The following is a 15,621-nucleotide window of genomic DNA, read 5'->3' on the forward strand; positions in this document are numbered from 1 at the left end:
TCGGACTTTCCTTTCACCATCAGACACATCCACAACTGAGCGTCCTTTCGGCTTTGGCCCAGCCGCTTCACTCTTTCTGGGGTTACTTGTACTTGCCCTCTGCTCTTCCTCAGTAGCATGTTGGACACCTTCTGACCTGAGGGGCTCATCTTCCGGCGTCATATCTTTTAGCCTTTTGTTACTGTCCATGGGGTTTTCTTGGCAAAGATACTGGAGTGGGTTGCCATTTCCTTCTCCAGGGGATCACGCTTGGTCTGAAGGACACCTTCCGACCTGAGGGGCTCATCTTCCGGCGTCATATCTTTTAGCCTTTTGTTACTGTCCATGGGGTTTTCTTGGCAAAGATACTGGAGTGGGTTGCCATTTCCTTCTCCAGTGGATCACGCTTGGTCTGAGTTCTCTGCTGTGGCCTGTCCGTCTTGGGTGGCCCTTCACGGCATAGCCCACAGCTTCATCGAACCGCTCAAGCCCCCTCGCCACGACAAGGCAGTGATCCATGAGGGGGAATGTGGGTTTATGGCATGGCTATTGAGGCCATGTGGCCTCACCATTTGGCTTGAAACAGGAAACAAGACACAGCATGTTATCAAAAGACATCACAGGAGAAGGCGTGTGAATATAGAAAGCAGAAAGCAATTTTTCTATACACTTGCCACAAACAATTTAGGCAACCATCAACTATAAAAATGCAACAAGACCCTGACAATAACTTCAGTTAAAACAAACCAATTATTATATTTGGTTTTATGTTGAATTCTGACACAGCAAAACTCCCTAGTGATAAACAAATTGATAAACATTTTACAACAATCATGTATACTTAGTTTCTTATTTCAAAAAATATTATTGAAAGATTCAGCTGTTTCTCCAGTGCTAGAATATACATGCCAGATTCATAAATAATGGCCGAAAGATTTTGTAGCACCGTAACTTGTAGAAAGATTTTTTTTTTAATGTTCCTATTGGGATTGTTTTCATCTTTGAGAATTTTAATCATGCTGTAGTTTTCCTTTGAATATACATTGTACAGGCCTCAAACTGCATCATCAAAATATGCTGGATCTTTAAATACTTCTGGTGGAACTCACAGATTAGGACTTCCCTACTTCCTACACCTACTGCAGCCTTCAGATCACCCATCTCCTCACCCATTCTACTGAGGGTCAAGCATGGGGGTGGTCTGAGAGAAAAAAGCAGCCATGTGCCATTCCTGCCCCCCCCAATGGAGGGGGAGAGGGAAGGAGCAAGAGGGCTTAGCCTCTTAGATGTAAGGGAGAGGAAAGGAGCAGGTTTGCTGAGGATTGCACTGGGCATCTCGTGCAGAGTAAGTGCTTTTGGCTCCTGTGGGGCAGCTGGTGGTGGCTTGTGTGCACCTCACAGCAGTGGTGACTTTTCCGTGCGGCAGTGGGCACTGATTCTATGGAGGTAGGAGTTGTTATTGTTAACAGTTCCTACTTACCTTACACTGGTTCACCTTGATCGGGGTGACTCTGGCAGGGAGGTGACCGTCAGTTCACCATGGCTTTAATGGTCAATCCATCCCTGGTCAAGAGATTCTCTGTATGTGCGGAGATATGTGGGGGTCTGCAGCAGGAGAGAAATATCAGTGGAAACCAGTGCCCATTCCTCTGCCAGCACAAGTATTGTTCTGTCATCATAAATGTGGTTATGCTGGTGGAACAACAACTGTGCTCTAATCTGGTGTTTATCTTCTGCATGTTGTTAGAACATGAGTAGGATATGCCTATGTAAAAAGAAGGAAAAAGAGAAAGAGGAAAAGTTTTTAAAGCTGTGCTCTCATGTCAGAACCCTAAATGTTTAGACCAGTATTCCTCATACTTTTTGAAGTGGAGCCCGCTTCTAAGTTTACTGTACTCTTTGGAACATCCCTGCAAAGCCACTTCTTGTTACTTTTCCCCTCTACAACATAAAACCCAGGAATCCAAACTCAGGGAACACTAAATAAGTGTATATTTTATTTTTCATATTTAATATTTATAAATAGGTAGCTTTCATAATCAACAGGCTATGTTTAATAGACTTTTTGTACAGTATGCAGACGTAAACCCAAATTTGGAATCCAGCCTTCTAGAGCTTGCTCTTCCAGCTCACCCTCCCTCTGCCCCGTGGCCTTGTGACCAACTTCAAGAACGTTTCAACAAACTTTTGAGTCGGAGTCCCTGGTTTGAGAAACACTGATTTATGTACTCCTTAAGTAATGCAAGCTGAGTGCAGGGAGGCGTCTGTATTGCTAGCTGTGGAATGAAAGAAGAATTTTGTGTTTTTTCATCCATAGCTACCAATGGGGTCTTGCTTCATGTGCAGTTTTTAAAACTGCAATCTTAGACTTCACACTTAAATACTCATTAGGTTTCAATAGTGCCTGATTCATATGTGCAGTAGATGGCCATTTCTGTCTCAGCTACCTAAGCAAAGTTAGCTGTTCATGGGGCAGGCTTCTTGCATGCCTTAAGTATGCCAACATAATCCCCTTGTTTTGGAGGGACTTAGTTTGCCATGTGGAAAATTCAGCTGAACCACACATGGAATATTTCATAGTGACACTCTTCATAGTGAATAGTTCATAGTGATACTCTTCAGCTCTCATTTGGACTGTGGACTACCTTCTCCCTGCATTCATTACACTCTTTAAGAAACCACTCATGCGCACCCCATCCCCTTTTGTGAGCTGGTTTCTGGGCTGAGTCACACCTAAGCCTAAAGAGGAGCATGGCACATGCGGCCATTCTTCTCCCCCTCCAGCTTTTCTTGTTATTATTATTTTAGGGAAACGGTGGTACAGAAAAGAAAATAGGAAGGGAAGGGTTATCTCTCCTTATATATAATTGAGTAGTGGGGTGTCACTTTCCAGCTCCCCCATTGGCTGTGCAGTGTGCTTCATCAGCCATTGATCCGTCTGCCGCCACTCAAGACTACTCATGTGCCATTGGCTAGCTGCTTCTCTTCTCTGCCCACCTCAGCCACAGTTCCCTGTTACTGGCAAATGACTGTCTCTCCTGACGAAGACTCTTCTCCTGCTCGGCTCCTCTGTGGGACTAATTTTTCCCTCAGTGGCTGCTGCTATAAGGAAACCCTTTCCAGCCTTTGTGAGGAACTCATTGGGGTTCTGACCAGGGTTGCCTGGATATTCTGTGTCTAAGGAAGCCAGAGTTTGGGGAGGGGAGAGAATGCCATAGAGCCTACCATCCAAAGCAGTTATTTTCTCGGGGAGGGGGGATCTGTTGTCTCGAGTTCAGTTGTGATAGCCGGCGATCTTCAGGCTCCACCTGGGGGTTGGCTACCCTAGGTGTAGCAGTTAGACCTTCAGAGCAGGGTCTGCAAGGAAAAGATCAGTTCCCCTATGGCATTATACCCTGCTGAGTTCTTCCCCTCTCCAAAAACTGCCCTCCACAGGATTAGCCCCGCAACTTTCCAGGTATTTCCTTATTCAGAGCTGGCAACCCTACTTTCCCCTCAGTGCCTGTTGCAAGGCAACCAAGCTTGGTTCATTCAGTAAAAGGCCCTTTCCATGCCTATTTTGGCCTTTGGGAGAAAATTCATTGGGGCCAGTCCTGACTAGGGTTGCCAGCTCCAGGTATGGAAATTCCTGGAGATTTTATGGCACAGTCTATGATACCTGGTGATCTTCAGGCTCTGCCTGGAGGTTGGCTACCCTAGGCATAGCAGTCAGTGCTTCAAAGCATTGTCTGCTAGACCCAAGTTCTTGCTGTGGGAGCTGAATGGGTGATTTTGGACCAGTCACAGACTTTCAGCCTAACTTACCTCACAGGGTTGTTGTGCAAGTCAAAATAGGGAGAAGATAATGATGTAAGTTGCTTTGGTTCCCATTGCAAAGAAAAACTGTTCTTTTCCCCCTGGGGAACCATTGTTGCCAATCTCCAGGTGAGGGCTGGAGATCACTTTGAATTACAACTGCTCTCCAGATGGCAGAGATCAGTTCCTCTGGAGACATAATGGACTCTGTGTCCTTATACCCTGCTGAGATGGCCCACCTATGACAGCCAATATGATGTAGCAGTCAGGGCTTCAGAGCATGGTAGAGGCTGCAGGTGTGTGTTGGGGGGTGAGATAGAAAGCTGAAGCCAGGGGGCAGATAATGGCAGAACCTCTTTCTAGAGCTCGTTGTATTTATTTCCACAACAGGCCTTAATCTTAGTACAACATAATTACATTTGTCAAAGACAGTCATGTAGTACATAATGTATAGGACAGAAAATGTTTTCCCTTCATCCCCTTCATTATACTTTTTAAGGTATTATCTATAAAATACAATAGTTCTTATTTTTGTTGGGGTACAACTGTATTAATCATTTAAGGTTTAAGTCTCAAACTTCATAAGTAATCTATTTTGACTACAACACTGGTTTCATGATTACTACATATTCAATATAACATATATTTGCTACTTCTGTATATTCATTAGAGCCCTTAATAGATAAGTAGTATATCATGGTGTAAAAGAAAGTCTATTATAGGTCTCATATAGAGAACCCATTTGTATTGGAGATACTAAATTTGGAACAGATTTTAATACTTCTTCAGTTTCATTACCATACATTTGTATATGATATTTTCTCACTTTAAGTTTGTCTCCTGTGAGCATAATGCACATAATATACACTCATCTCTCCTCAAATTTGGTAATAGACCCGTTTCTCAAATAGGTTGTTAATTTTGCCATTACTGCATATTCAGCAGATTTATTTTTCCATTCTTCTAAATGTGGACAGACGTCTAGTTTCCATTTTGCTGCGTTAATAGTTCTAGCCACTGTTACCATGTATTTGAATATCTCTTCTAAAATGCTCAGTAATTTGTTAGGCAGAACACCTAATAGCATGTTCTTGGTTTCCATTGGTGCCCCCTCCTCCAACTTTTCTTGTGGGAAGCAACTGCTTGGCAGCACTAGTGCCCAACCCTGCTTGCAGATTATTAAAAATAATAATAATAATAACAATAATAATAATTTTTAAATTAAGTTAATTAAATGGCTTTCATTTCTTTGCTGGCTATGCCACCTAAGAAGGGTACCATTTCAGCTAAACAGGTGCCTAGTGCCTGTACACGTAAACAAGGCTGGAGTATCTCTGCAAGGCAACCCTGGACCAAACTCTGCCCAGCAGCCAATAGCCTTCTACTCAGGCACGAGCTTCTCACAATGAGGCCAAACAGCACGGCTGTCTTGCAGGGCATCTCTCAGGCCATGCATTGTTTCTTGGTTGAGCATCTGGTTTCCTGTCCACCTGCTCCTGAAGCCTACGCTATTCCAGCAGCTTTGGGGAAGAAGAAGAATTGTTTTTTATACTCCACTTTTCTCTGTCCTAAGGAATCTCAAAGCACCTTACAATCGTCTCCCCTTCCTCTCCCCACAACAGTCAACTTGTGAGGTAGGTGGGGCTGAAAGAGTTCTGAGACAACTGTGACTGGTGCAAGGTCACCCAGCAGGCTTCATGTGGAAGAGTGGGGAATCAAACTCAGTTCTCCAGGTTAGAATCTGCCACTCTTAAACTCTAAACCACACTGGGGGGTTGCTCCTAGGAGGTATGCCCCGACAAAAAGACTCTCACTGTACTGGTTTGCAGGCTCTGAGTATCAGGTGCCAGAATTCAGGCAAGGTAGGGTTGGTCGATCCATGGTCAGTGGGTCCAGAAGTCAGGCAAAGCAGAGTTGTTCAGTCCAAGGTCAGAGGTTCAGAAATCAGGCAAGGCAGAACTGGTGGCTTAGCATCTATCGTACACATTGTGTCCATGCCTAACAGCATCTCTTGGCTGGGTTTATAGCCCCACGCCTAAGGGTCATGCTTGCAATCAGTTTCTCAGAAGCAATCCTGAAACTACTCATATTCATCTGTAACTGATCTTGTGCTGGTCACGAACCATATTAATAAATTTCATTTGATTTACGCATCTTCATTATCAGCAAGCAGCTGGCATCAGGAGGCATGCACATTGCCATCTTGTCTAGCTCTGTTCTCAGCCTCCGTCTGCAGCACTCTAAGGGTGTAGGTTATACTAGAGGGCTGGGAATGGTCAACTGCAGTTCACCTGCTGGAGGGTGTCGGTGGATCTGCACCAGCTGTTGGCTGTGAATCATGACAGATCATGATGCTGCTGATCAGCTTCTGTTAACTCAAGGCTGGCTACACGGGGCTCCTCTTCTACTGAGGAGTCCTCGCCTCTAACACCTCTTCTTTTTAGCCCCTGTATAGCAACACAAGGCAGTATGGTTCATTGGTCATAGCATCATTTACTGGGCTGGGGCCTATGCAGCCTCCTCTGGGTAAAGAACCACGTTGGGAATCGAGGATTGTCTTCAGGTCACTTGGATGGGTCACAGAGGGGATGCACTGGGATGCTCTTCTATCTACCATCTCCCTCCAGGTCTTTCACCTGGGTTCCCTGGATGCCATCTTCATTTAGCTTGGTGAAAATGATCTTCCATGTCAAGAAGGGGTGGATTTCACTATTGTTATGACTGCAGATTTACAGACACTCATCTCCAGTCTCCCAGATATGTGTCTCTTCTGGTCCGAGCATGAATGGCATGGGGCCATCTTACTGGACAGGATTGATATTGCTACAAGAAAACTTAGTGGGGTGGCAGGGTATCTCATTGAGGTGGCTGGTGGCTTCATTGTGTGGCATCTGGACATTGCCTTTGGACATACAACCCTCTTTAGGGCCGATGATGTTCATCTCTCAGAATGGGTCAGGACATTTGGCTTCATGGGATTTGCAATTGGCAGCTTTGTTGGCTGCAACCATAGGAACTTTGGCTGAAGCAAGGTGATTTGCCTGGCTCTTGTGGCAGTTTGGGCTTTGGGATGCACTTGAGGGAGGCTGTGTCTGAATGCCTGTCTCCCCTGTTTTGGTGACCCCTTGAGGGGGTCTTGGGGGTGGGGTCATATAGTGGCATGCCCAGCTTGGGGGCTGTCAGCTAGCTCTCACCACCAGGTTGCAAGGGAACCACACAGTGGCTTGTGGACATGTGGGATCTTGGGGTTTGCCACTCCAGGTTTGCTCCTTAGCAGGCGGGCTGGGGGAATGGGTGATATCAGACAGCAGGTGGGTTGCCCGTTGCTGGATTAATCCCTGTGCTAAACTAGTGGTCCTGTGGTTGTACTCAATAAAGCTGTTGGCCTGTGTTTTCTCTCCAGTCATGTCTTTGGTGTTCTGTTCTCCCCCTTTACTCTTGCTCCCTCCCATGCCTCTAGGACTGTGAATGGGGAGATGGCCTTTTGAAGGACTCCATTTTTTCTCGCCACCCACCTTCAAGATAATTTGATTATAACCTCTAACCTCAGGACCTTCTTCAAAGAATTACTTAATTTCCATCTTTGCAGTCCCATGGGCAATATTTAGCAGCGAATGATGACATGAGATGAGTTCTCTATATGCATTTGCATAATATATGGAACAGTAATCAGCTGTAAAACATCTTACGAACAGTATTTTAGCAGTGAGAATGGACATCATGCACTTCCACCAGAGGCACAATGGAGCTTTCGTGGCCGCATGATGAGGTTATAGGACAGGTTTTCTCTTGGATCTGGATAAAATCTTTTTTTTTTTCTGATTCATCCAAAATGTTAATTACATTTTGGTACTGGTAGTAGAATATTTTTTTTATTGAAAGATAAAACTTGTTATAAGAAGCAGGCCTTGCATTTAGCCATCATTTTTTAATCTTTTATGTTAAGGAGTTGATAATCTAGTATTCATTCAGACATCAGAAGTGGAGATGATATGGTAGGTTTATAATATTGAATTGAATTCCCATCTGGCCTACTTTATTCTCCATTTGAAATATATTAATTAATCCTTGCTAATTGGGTAGCGTTTACTGTCTATACAATGCTCCTTGAAGTATGAAAGGAAGTAGTCTTATGTGGAGGTGAAGGTGCTCACCTTTTAATGATGAACACTTTGTAATACTTATGGTTTATAAAGCAGTTTTGAGCATCCAAAGCACTTCACTATCTAAAGATATTATCAGTGTAGGCCAACATTAATGGGATGTATCCAACTCTCCTGCAGGGAGCCTAAGGAGTGTTTCTCCTACTTAAGTGGCACTTTCTTCAACAGAAGGAAGGTGGAGGAAGGTTTCAGACTTTTGCTCAGTGGAGTGGGAGGACAGGGATTGGATCCACCCCGGTATGTTCCCTAGGCAGGGTGAGGGCTGCAGCTGAAAGACGCTGAACTTGTAATAGCAGCTTCTTGCTTGCCACTCAGACTTTATATGCTACATAACTCTTGTGTGTAATATGGTAAAATACAGAAATATTTAGAAAGGCCCACTTTCTTTTAAATTCTTTGTTTTCTGCAAATATGTCTGTATATCTGACATCTCTTTTATTGGAGCATCAAGAAAGCAGCCACAACTGGACTCAGTTGCCCAGTTTAAACAGAGGTGCTTCTATATCTTGCCTTCTGCTGTTTTAGGATCAGGTCCAAATGTCCTTGAAGCTTAATGTAAAGATTTCCATTTGGGAATTGTGAATTGGATGTAGCATGCATTCTCAACTTTCACTTATTCTACTTAGCTCCTAGATTAACTCTTTAAGTCCTCTTAGCAAGATTTGTTTTTACTTATGCACTTTACGAAAGTGATTTTATGTGGGGGTGATTTTAGAGTTATATTTTTAACAAAAACATTACTTTTATTTTTAAAAAATGTAGCTTACTCGTCCACCATACTAATCAGTTGTACTGTTTAATTGTTGTATTTCGTGTAATTATTAAGACAGGTATGGTGCGTTGTGATACAGCAGTTGGAACACCTGACTACATATCACCTGAAGTATTAAAGTCACAAGGGGGTGATGGTTATTATGGACGGGAATGTGATTGGTGGTCTGTAGGAGTTTTTCTGTTTGAGATGCTAGTTGGTGAGTAATAAATTCTTCTTACTTTGTCCCTCAATAGTGATTAAAAGCCTGGGTGAAAAGATGGGTTTTATCCTGGTGCCTAAAAGAAAATAAAGTAGGTGCCAGGCAAGCCTTGAGGGAGGGAGGGCATTCCAAAAATGAGGTGCTGCTGCAGAAAATGCCGTGTTTGTAGTTGCTATCCACCTCACATCTGAAGGATGGGGGCACAGACAGCAGGACTTGAGAAGCACATCTTAACTGGTGGGGGAGATGTCTTTCAGGGGTTATGGCTGATCAGACAAAGCAAAGGGAGTATTCATTGAGAAGGCCCTGAAAGAACCTGAGTTAGTGAATAGAAAGAAAGTAGGCCCTTCAAGTAAACTAGCCCCAGATTGTTTAGGGCTTTAAAGATCAAAATTTAAATTGGATATGGAAGCATATAGGGAATCCTAAAATCACTCTAGCGATTGCAAAATCTGTCTTAGTCCTTTTAGCCCTTGTATCTAAAAATAAGAAATAAGTGTCTTCTGCTGCTCATGATATGTGAATCAATGAGCTTCTAAGGGTACAAAAGGAAAGGAAAGAAAAGGAAACATATAGGTAAGCAATGAACCCATTCCAGAATGGGAATAACATTCTCCCCACCTGTGCATTCTAACCAATATGCAAACTGCCCTATTTTGTACTAGTTGGATCTGCTGGATAATCTTCATGGGTTTATATGTTTTTATCTCTTTTTACTTTTTCTGTTTTCATTGTGGGTATTTGATTTACAATTGTTAATACTTATGCATTTTTAATTTTAGGGGATACTCCATTTTATGCGGACTCATTGGTGGGGACATACAGTAAAATCATGGATCACAAGAACTCATTACATTTCCCAGATGATATAGAAATCTCTAAACATGCGAAGGACCTTATCTGTGCCTTCTTAACAGACAGGTATGTAAATCTATGTTTTTCTCTTTTATTAAAATTGATTCCTTGATGTAAACTGTAATATCAAAGAATACTTTAATTAAGCTTATTTTTAACAAATAATAATATTGGACCTATCCTATGATAGCAAATCAGTGAAAATCCACTAATAATCAAAATCAGGGTTTTAATAAGTATTTCCAGCAATAATTTTGGAAAGTGACCATAATGTTGTTAAGTTCATGTAAATAGGGAGTTGCCCAAAAAGACCAATACAACCACTTTTAACTTTAGAAGGGGTAACTTCTCTCATATGAGGGAGCTTGTGAAGAAGAATCTGTAAGGGAAAGAAAGGATGGTCAAATCCCTTTGGGAAGTTTGGAGAGTATTTAAAATTGCAGTCCTAGAAGCTCAGATAAAATGTATACCACAGGTTAGGAAAGGTACAAATGTTGTTGTTGTTAATAATAAGGCTTGTAGGAATTAAAAAAGGCTCTCATGGTTAACGAACAAAGTAATGGAGACAGTAAAAGGTAAGAAGGATTCCTTTAAACAGTGTAAGGCTAGTCTGAGTGAGGTAAATAAAAAGGAGCACAGACTTTGGCAAATAAAATGCAAGTCGGTGATCAGACAGGCAAAAAGGGACTATGAGGAACATATTGCAAAAATAAATAAATATCAGCAATAAAAATTTCTTCAAATACAGGGAGGCAGTGTAGAGCCCTTGGATGACCAGGGGGTAAAAGGATGACAGGGAAATGGTAGAGAAGCTCAATACATTTTTTGGCCTCTGTCTTCACTGTGGAAGATGGAAGATGCTTGCCTATTCCAGAACCGCCTATTTTAGGAGGGTCGTTGAAAGACCTGAGTCAGATTGAGGTGACAAGATAGGAGGTCCTACAACTGATGGACAAATTAAAAACTGACAAATCACCAGGCCCGGATGGCATACATCCAAGATTCTGAAAGAACTGAAAAGTGAACTTGTGGATCTCCGGAGAAAAATATGCAATCTATCATTAAAATCTACCTCCATTCCTGAGGACTGGAAGGTAGCTAATGTAACCCCCATCTTTAAAAAAAAGTTCCAGAAGAGGTCCTGGAAATGACAGGCTGGTCAGGCTAATGTCAATACAGGGTAAGTTGGTGGAATCAATTATTAAAGAACTTGTTAGGGTTCTTCAAGGAGGTGAACAAACACGTGGACCAGGGTGACCCAATAGATGCTGCTTACCTAGACTTCCAGAAAGCTTTTGATAAATTTCCTCGTCAAAGATTCCTAAGTAAATACAGCAGTCATAGGATAAGGGGACAAGTCCCCTTGTGGATTAAAAACTAGTCAATTAACAAGAAACAGAGTGAATATAAATGGGCAGTTTTCACAGTGGAGGTTGGTAAGCAGTGGGGTACTGCAGGGCTCGTTTCTGGATCCAGTGCTTTTTAACTTGTTCATTAATGATTTGGAGTTGGGAATAAGCAGTAAAGTTACTAAATTTGTGGATGACACTAAGTTGTTCAGAGTGGTGAGAACCAGAGAAGATTGTGAGGCGCTCCAGAGGGATCTGTTGAGGCTTAGGCGAGCGGGTGTCAGCGTGGCAAATGAGGTTCAATGTGGGCAAGTGCAAAGTAATGCACATTGGAGCCAAAAATACTAATTATAAATACACATTAATATGGGGTCCAAACTGGCGGAGACTGACCAGGAGAGAGATCTTGAAGTCGTGGTAGATAACTCTCTGAAAATGTCAACCCAGTGTGTGATGGCAATAAAAAAGGTTAAAAAAAAGGTTTTAAAAAGGTAAAAAAAGGTTTAAAAAGGGAAGAGAATTGAAAATAAATCAGCCAGTATCATAATGTCCCTGTATAAATTGATGGTGTGGCCTCATTTGTAATACTCTGTACAGTTCTGGTCACCGCACCTCAAAAAAGATATTATAGCAACAGAAAAAGCGCAGAAAAGAGCAACTAAAATGATTCAGGGGATGGAGCATGTTACCTATGAAGAAAGATTAATGAGGTTAGGGCTTTTTAGCGTGGAGAAATGACAACTGAGGGGGGTGACATGTTAGAGGTTTACAAAATTATGCATGGGATAGAGAAGATCAAGAAAGAAGTACTTTTCTCCCTTTCTTACAATACAAGAACATGTGGACACTCAGTGAAATTAATGAGCAGTAGGTTTAGAACAGATAAAAGGAAGTACTTCTTCGCCCAAACACATGTAATTAATTGCCACAGGAAGTGGTGGCAGCTACAAACATGGATAGTTTCAAGAGGGGATTAGATAAACATATGAAGCAGAGTTCCATCAGTGGCTATTAGCCATGGCTATTAGTCATAAGGTATATGGGGCAGTGATGGTCTGTATTCTTGGTGCTTGGGGGAACAACAGTGGGAGGGCTTCTGGAATCTGGCCCCACTGGTGGACCTCCTGATGGCACCTGGTTTTTGGCCACTGTGTGACACAGAGTGTTGGACTGAATGGACCATTGGCCTGGTCCAACATGGCCTCTCTTATGTTCTTAATTACCAAGTGATGTTTCCTTCTTAAGAAATTGCTTGGTGGGATTGGAAGGGAGTTCTATAGAAACACAAAGATATGCATCAAACAGGAACCTCTTTATCCTCCCTCCTCACTGCAGTTCCAGCAAGGTTTTGTTTACTGGAATCTCCCAACCTTTGTGACTGATTACTGAGTGTAAGCAGAATCCATGGGCTCCTTCCACTTACTCAGCTGTAGGGACCATAATTTGTTTAATTTGTAGATTTTTTTAAAAAGTCTGGCTACAGGACAGATTATGTTGTCTGCTGAGCACATACTTAGACAGCAGACGAGGGTCCATTTTGGAGAAGTTACTTTAGACTCTGCCCATATTTATGTACGAGAAGAGGCAGAAGGGTGGAGAAGATGCTATATGAAAAGAACTTTTGACCTAATTAAAAGAGTGCTTTGTCTACTTCCCTTTTCCCTAGACTTGTGTGTGCCTTCCCAGTTAACTCGGTGCTCAATGAAGTTATCTAAAACAGAATGCCTCTTTATATACACAATTGCTACTGAAACACTTAAAGTGACAAGGAATGAGTATCTGTCATGTGACTTACTAGTTTTCATACAGAAGCCTGTTTTTACGAGTTTTCAAAAGCGAAAAAGGTCTTTTGAAAAGTAATGAGTTTGCCACTTGTATAAAGCGTTCATTATACGTCTTTAGGAAAAAATGTGCATGTGTGGCTATGCTTTTAAGTAAGAGGTGCGGGACTCAGTTTTTGAAATACTTGCTTCAGTAGATACTGAATAACTGGTCTATGTTTGGAAGCCAGCTTTTCCTTCCATCATTTATATCCAAATGTTTGTACTGTGGTTTGGCAAACTTTGTAGATATAGAGGGTTTTTTTAAATGAAGCCTTTTCCTGTGTTCCTTTCCTGCACAGTTCAGTTGGAAATATATTTTATTCCACACGTGGCACATTGAGATATCTAGCCATTCTGTATATTGTGAGAGTGCTAACAAATGGCTCTCTCTGTGTGGGGATTCAAATTACAATAGATGAAAAACTGTCATAGATGATCATGTCTCTTCTGTGCTTAGGCATCTTGGCATGTAAATGGAATCTAAAACATGTTTAATTAAAATGGAATGCTGTCTATTTTAATATAAAATTTGGTTCAATTGCCATGTTCAGGGAGGTGCGTCTCGGAAGGAATGGAGTAGAAGAAATTAAAAACCATCCATTCTTTAAGAATGATCAATGGAATTGGGATACTATTCGAGAGAGTAAGTACCTTTTTTGTTTGGAAAATTTATGTTCCTTTTTAATATAAAAGAGAATGCTGCTTTGAGTTAGTATTAATTTAAAATGGTCTCTTTTTATGGAAGCTTGTATCACATTTTTCTGCAAATTGTTGAGGACCCATTATTTTCTAACTGAACATCCGTAGACTGTGAAACTGTTAGATTCTCCTGAAATAAATCTCATGTGTACTTTCCGTAAGTTTTAATATAAATATATGTGTAAAAGTATCATTTCTTTCAATAGTAACTGCCTACAGTGCAGATCTCCATGAGCACATGGGTGTGCCTCAGTGACAGGGACAGCTACGCACGTGCAAAGGGACGTGGAGCTTCCCTCACTGTTAGCTTCCAGGGAGAAGTTCTGTAGATCTGCTAGGGCTTCCAGGCTGCTAAGGATGCTCTGGATTAGCTGGTTGGTGGTTTTTTATGTACATATTTAAGGTTTAATGTTCTAAGTTTCTTACATTATCCATTTGACATAACTTGAAGACCAAGTACCACTTTGTTTTTTGTTTCTTCAAAATCAGTTTGCTTTGACTGTAGCCTTACCAGTTGCACTCAAATTTCATACAATTCGGCTGGGTAATCACTTTTTACAAGTTTAATCTTACCCATGATTGGCTGTGCTTGGAGACTTGCAGTTAGGTGGTATAGTAGTACTTTACATTTATAAATTACATAATATATGTTATTGTGTAATCCTTATAGCAGTCCTATAAGGTAGACCAGTATTATTTTCCCCATATTGCAGTTGAGGCTGAGACAGTGTGGCTTGCTTAAGGCCACCTAGTGAGTCAATAGCTGAGCCAGAATTTTAACCACGGACCTGATGGATCACAGCTGATTCTCTTAGCAAATGTTACCCCAGCTTTAGAAGCTAATTAAATGCAGAAGTTTAAGCTTAAATGTTTAAGCTTAATTTTAAACTCAAGTATCAATGTGATCCATTCTCAAGATAAATTATGCACAGGAAATAAAACAATTACATTTGTTGGGGGCGGGTTTAGTCCTGGTCCTGTAAATTTGTAGCAGTTTTGGTTTCAGTCCAGTAGCTGGCTTGGAAAATGTTTGAATTCACTGTAAATATTGTTGAGGTTACAGTTAGGATTTCCAAAATGGAATACAACTCTGGGATTCTTTTTCAAAAAAAATGCATCCACACTTGCTCACTCACTCAGCAGCACCCCTACTGTTTTCAGAATTCCTCTTTCTAGTTTCAGAGTATAGGTGGCTGGGAACTAGCCATGCTCTGTGCTGCTTGGGACCCTGCAGGCCTGACTGCTACAAATGTCTCCTCTTTGTAATGGAATGTGTTGTTCAATTTGGTATTGAGGTTTATAGTCAATGAATTTTGTTCTAATACAGGTCTTTTTCACTTTTTTAGCTGCTGCACCAGTTGTACCTGAGCTCAGTAGTGACATAGATAGCAGCAATTTTGATGACATTGAAGATGATAAAGGAGATGTCGAAACATTTCCAATCCCCAAAGCCTTTGTTGGAAATCAGCTGCCTTTTATAGGATTTACCTACTATAGAGAGAACTTGTACGTGATACACTTCTGGAATTGTCATTATAATGCTTGTTTCAAGAATGAATTCTTTCAAAATATTTAGTTTTTGGGGTTAAATGCTCTAATTTTTAATTGGTATGACTATTGTATTCAGTACATACATTTTGTTTTGGTGGGGGTGAGGAAGGAAAAAATGTACAAATAGAAAAATATGTGGTGTTATTACGTCTATTTTCCTATCTGCATATATTGAATCTGCATTACTTCATATGAATGAAATGTTACACTTAATGTAGGCACTCGAACTATAAACTGTGTGGGTTTGAAAGAAAGCTCTCAAAGACCTTTGGGTCACTGAAAATGAAAAGGTGGCTCAAACTGAATAAGACTGCCATCATTCTGAGAATAGTTTAGTATGGATTAAGAACTGAGATGGTTTATTAAAATAAGTTGGTTGGCATGGTTGCAAGAGTTTTTGAAAACTTGAATTGTTTTCAACAGGTTTCAAAGT

General features: G+C 41.4%; 1 protein-coding gene across 1 annotated transcript in view; it reads left to right on the top strand.

Annotated features, from left to right (window-relative positions):
- Positions 1-15,621, top strand: part of ROCK2 (Rho associated coiled-coil containing protein kinase 2) — a 157,356-nt gene that overhangs the window by 82,954 nt on the left and 58,781 nt on the right. The window contains exons 6-9 of the mRNA XM_015416412.1: positions 8,764-8,908; positions 9,694-9,832; positions 13,490-13,581; positions 14,984-15,169. Of these exons, the coding sequence (XP_015271898.1) occupies positions 8,764-8,908; positions 9,694-9,832; positions 13,490-13,581; positions 14,984-15,169 (562 nt within the window). The remainder of the gene's footprint in view (positions 1-8,763; positions 8,909-9,693; positions 9,833-13,489; positions 13,582-14,983; positions 15,170-15,621) is intronic.

This window comes from Gekko japonicus, unplaced genomic scaffold, assembly GCF_001447785.1.
Source record: "Gekko japonicus isolate JY-2015 unplaced genomic scaffold, Gekko_japonicus_V1.1 scaffold1597, whole genome shotgun sequence".
In the NCBI taxonomy this organism is placed as follows: domain Eukaryota; kingdom Metazoa; phylum Chordata; class Lepidosauria; order Squamata; family Gekkonidae; genus Gekko; species Gekko japonicus.